The sequence below is a fragment of the Terrapene carolina genome, unplaced genomic scaffold (assembly GCF_002925995.2).
Source record: "Terrapene carolina triunguis isolate 2854851 unplaced genomic scaffold, T_m_triunguis-2.0 Scaffold22843, whole genome shotgun sequence".
NCBI lineage: Eukaryota > Metazoa > Chordata > Testudines > Emydidae > Terrapene > Terrapene triunguis.
The window spans coordinates 539-1,956 of NW_020687194.1; the positions used below are offsets into that span (position 1 = coordinate 539).

General features: G+C 68.9%; 1 protein-coding gene across 1 annotated transcript in view; it reads right to left on the reverse strand.

Moving 5' to 3' along the window:
- Positions 1 to 509: 509 nt before the first annotated feature.
- CDK5 (cyclin dependent kinase 5) overlaps positions 510 to 1,418 on the reverse strand; it is a gene marked incomplete at its 5' end in the record, with an annotated part of 3,712 nt that continues 2,803 nt past the window's right edge. Inside the window, 2 exons of the mRNA XM_026662110.1 lie at positions 510 to 698; positions 1,139 to 1,219. Coding sequence (XP_026517895.1) covers positions 612 to 698; positions 1,139 to 1,219 — 168 coding nt within the window. The remainder of the gene's footprint in view (positions 699 to 1,138; positions 1,220 to 1,418) is intronic.

The following is a 1,418-nucleotide window of genomic DNA, read 5'->3' on the forward strand; positions in this document are numbered from 1 at the left end:
CCCCCCCCCCCACCACAGAAGGGACAAGAGCGCAGGACGCGGGCTGGGAGAGGGGAACTGTTTATGAAATTAAACATACACCTTCAGCCACACAGGAGCACGGTACGAGGGGGGGGGAAGCTGCCCGGCCCCCCAAGGAGTCCCAGCTGGAGGGGGGCCCCCGCCCAGGGGCCTGCAGGGGACGTGGCAAGAAGGGGCAACCTGCGCCGGGGGCACCACGTCCCATGCCAGCCCAGCAGCTGTCTCTTGCCCCTGGACCCCCGGCAAAGGAAGGGACAGCAGTGGCTCCCCCCTTTCCTGTGCCCCACTGGAACCCCAGGGCCGTCCCTGTCCCGTGGGAGGCAGGTGGCGCTGCAGGGTACCGGGGCGATGAGCACTCGCAGCAGGGCAGGGAGGGGGCTGGCTCCTGTCCATGGGGTCCCAGCAGAGACTGGTAGAAAACCAGGCGCTGCAATGGGTTAAAAACCTAATAAATACCTTGGGGGAGGGGGGGGGGGGTGGGACGCAGGGCCCTGCCCATCACCCAGTGCCCTGGCCCCGGGACATCCCCTCCCCCACACGCCAGTGGAGCAGGGTGGAGGCTGGCCGGCAGGCCCGGCTCCGGGCAGTCTCTACGGGAGGCAGAAGTCGGTGAAGTAGGAATGCTGCAGCGCCTCCTCGGCCGAGATCCGCTGCACCGGATTGCACTTCAGCAGGTTCTGTGGAGGTAGGAGAGGGGCTGGGTGAGGAGGGGGCGGGGGAGCAGGGCAATGGGGCTAGGCGCCCCCTACCCCTGGAGCTGCAGGGGAGGGTCAGAAGCCCATTCCCCACCCTGGGGAGGGGGCTGTCTGGGGTAGCCCCACAGGGGCCTGGCCCCCGTGGCAGAGGGCGAAGAGAGGCAGAGAAGCCACCTGGCTGCCCAGCACAGCCCAGGCAGAACAGCTGCTGCCCCCACCCACGGGGAACACAGAGGGGGGCTGTCAGCGGTACGTACGTGAAGGGCCTGGGCCAAGGTGCCCCAAAACCGTCATGGTCAGTCACAGGACCCCAGCAGTCCCCCAGGGACAGGCCTGCCCCTTCCTGGGGCCAGCCACCCCCACTGCGTGCTATGGGGCTGGGCCCACAGCGCCTGCTCAGCCCGGGGCAGCAGGGCACTCACCTGGAGCAGGTCCCGACCTGTGGCATTGAGTTTGGGCACCACATTGAGCAGGGACGTTGTTGCAGGGTACATGGGGTACGGCTGAGGGGAGAGAGGGAGACAGCTAGGACACCCCCCAGCACAAAACCCCCCCCCCCGGGAGAGGCCCACCCCCCCCCCCCCTGCCCCACAACCCCCGCCCCAGCCCCCCCCCCCCCCCGGAGACAGGCCAAGCCCCACCTCCCCCCGGAGACTGGCCAACCTGCCCCCACCTGCCCACTAACCTCGACCCAGCACTCAT